Source organism: Oratosquilla oratoria, chromosome 19 (assembly GCF_046742065.1).
Source record: "Oratosquilla oratoria isolate Oo_2021 chromosome 19, ASM4674206v1, whole genome shotgun sequence".
Lineage (NCBI taxonomy): Eukaryota > Metazoa > Arthropoda > Malacostraca > Stomatopoda > Squillidae > Oratosquilla > Oratosquilla oratoria.
Window position 1 is genome coordinate 12,530,374 of NC_134795.1, and position 2,500 is coordinate 12,532,873.

A 2,500-nucleotide genomic window follows, 5' to 3' on the forward strand; every position below is an offset into this window, starting at 1 on the left:
ACCTCTAATTAGGTTCTCTACCTGTGTCGTAGGCTTACCTCTTTTGGGGTTTCATGAATGAATGAATGAATGAATGAAAGAATGAATGAATGAATGAATGGAATGAATAATTGATAAATAAATACATAGATAAATAAATAAACAAATAAATAAATGAATTAATAAATAAATAAGCAAATAAACAAATAAGTATATAAACGTAGATAGCCAGATGGCTCTCACCTTGAGTATAAGGTATCCAGTTGTTGACGATCCGGCCAAAGACACTGCGGTTGTTATAACGTCGACACTGCGCCGCCCGGAAGGAAAGGGCCGAGACTTGGCCCGGGGGGCACGTCGCCGCCCCACAGACGCCGTACTCGGCGCTCTCGCCGGCACACCGGTCGTGGCTAGTCCTCACCCCAGAGCCGGGCATCACTCTGCAGTAAACCAAAGGAAGGAAGAGTCATCACATCGCCCTCAGCTGATGTTGCATTTTTTTTTTCTTTTTTTTTATTATTCACCTGTTTATTTTGGATCTTTATTTATGTATTACTTATTATAGATTATTATGATTTATCTATTTGTTTACTATTATCTATTCATTTACTTGTTTATCTACTTTTTTTTTTGTATTCGACCCAGTTACGGTCCAGTATCTCTTCTGTCGTCTGTCGACATGCTCTTCCTTTGTAATCCTTTGTAACGTGAGTCATGGTATTTGTTCACTGCAACTTCAATTACGCCTGTCGCAGAAATGCAATGAACTTGGAGACCCTGTATCATACTACAGAGAGGGTGCAGCTAGGGAAGGCACCTCCCTTGCTCTATTACTTAAGAACTAAAATCCAACTGTTCCATTTCTGTTTTTATGATAACCTATTGAGCAATATCGGGACTAATGTAAAAGAAAACTCTTGAAATGAAAGTATATCACAATGGGTGTTGTAAGTGTTTTTGTGGGTGCTACCTTTGACTAACCCTCTACCCTCTTCCCTTTCAGCCTGAAATGCAGCATCATTTCTCTGAAGAAGCTCTAAGCCAGTGGTTCTTAACCTGTGGGGAATTCCCCACTGGTGGGGAATGGCGAAGTTGCCAAGTGGGGAATGACCGGTCGGACAGAAGAACCACAGTCTTTTTTTTTTTTTCTTTATCGATGTGTTTTTTGTTTTGTTTTGTTTTTTTCTGGTGTCTTCTTCTTGTCACATTTCGTGAATTTGTAAATATACAAATTTGATTTTAACCAGAGGTTCTTAACCTTTTTTCTTCAATTCCTCACTTTTTAGTGAGCCAACTCTCCATTTCCCACCACAGCATCGGTCTTTGACAAATTCGATTTTAACCCATGCAGCGTTTAGTTACTAAACACTGCATGGGTTAAAATCGAATTTGTCAAAGACCGATGCTGTGGTGGGAAATGGAGAGTTGGCTCACTAAAAAGTGGGGAATTGGAGAAAAAAGGTTAAGAACCCCTGCTCTAAGCAAAACCGATCAGGAATAAACTCGGCCCCAGACCCATGTCTTACTCTTCCACCTTTCCCATACTGTAGCATCGCCGAACGGTCATTAAATATTAAAACGACGAGTTTACTTTTCTTTGAAACATAGGAAAATCTCTACATAACATTTTTCAGCCAACCTCTGCAACAACGAAACTACATTCTTTTGAAGAATACAGCACAGTACAGTTCTTTTTTTATTCTTTCCCTCTGTCTTTCTCTCTCGCATATTGATAACATGAACGTGGCACTCAACCACAGGGATTACATAACCTCATTTGTTGCAGATGTAATTTTTCTTGACTTATTTTATAAACTTCAGAATGGTAGCCATCTATACACTTTTTTTCAGACTCCTTTTCTTAGTTCAAAAGAGGCTAAGAGAGTGGTGGAGGTTTTGTCCTTCACCTAAGAAGGAACTAATCATGTCTATTTATGTCTCTGCGATTTATCAGCGGTGAATATTGAAGGATATTCTAGCTGCCAAGCCCACACAGGGAAATTACACAGTGACTGCACAGTGAGGGGAAAAATATTCTTCACTTCGTTATCCCCAGTTGTACAAAGCAGCGTCAACGTCATTTGGCAGGTTGTTATGGGTATGTTAGTGTGAAACGCTTACAAGTAAAAATGAATATTAAAAGTTTTCCCATGAACATATTTTTCTGAGACTTTGATATCTCTCCATGTTTAGCAACTTGCATCCACGTGTCTATTCCCATGCAGTTCTGATGAACAGCTTATGCAGCAAGTTTTACAAGAAACCTCCGGTGGACCTATAATAGCATGGTGATATTCATCCATCAGATGGCATAAGGTTTCCTTATTAGTGTCGCTCCACGCTATAATGGAAGGTTAAATGCGGCAACCTGTTGTCAAGTCAGGGTGTCAAAAGGCGGGGGTCTTGTTACCATGGCAACCAAAGATGTTGACAGCGCCTCTAGATGAGGTCTCACATGCTGCTGAGAAACATTTAATTAACCACAAGATGAACCAAGGGTCTGACCTCCTTACTCAGCTTC

General features: G+C 40.0%; 1 protein-coding gene across 1 annotated transcript in view; it reads right to left on the reverse strand.

Annotated features, from left to right (window-relative positions):
* Positions 1–2,500, reverse strand: part of LOC143035547 (A disintegrin and metalloproteinase with thrombospondin motifs 18-like) — a gene marked incomplete at its 3' end in the record, with an annotated part of 85,048 nt that overhangs the window by 16,629 nt on the left and 65,919 nt on the right. Inside the window, 1 exon segment of the mRNA XM_076202414.1 lies at positions 223–419. Within this exon segment, the coding sequence (XP_076058529.1) occupies positions 223–419 (197 nt within the window).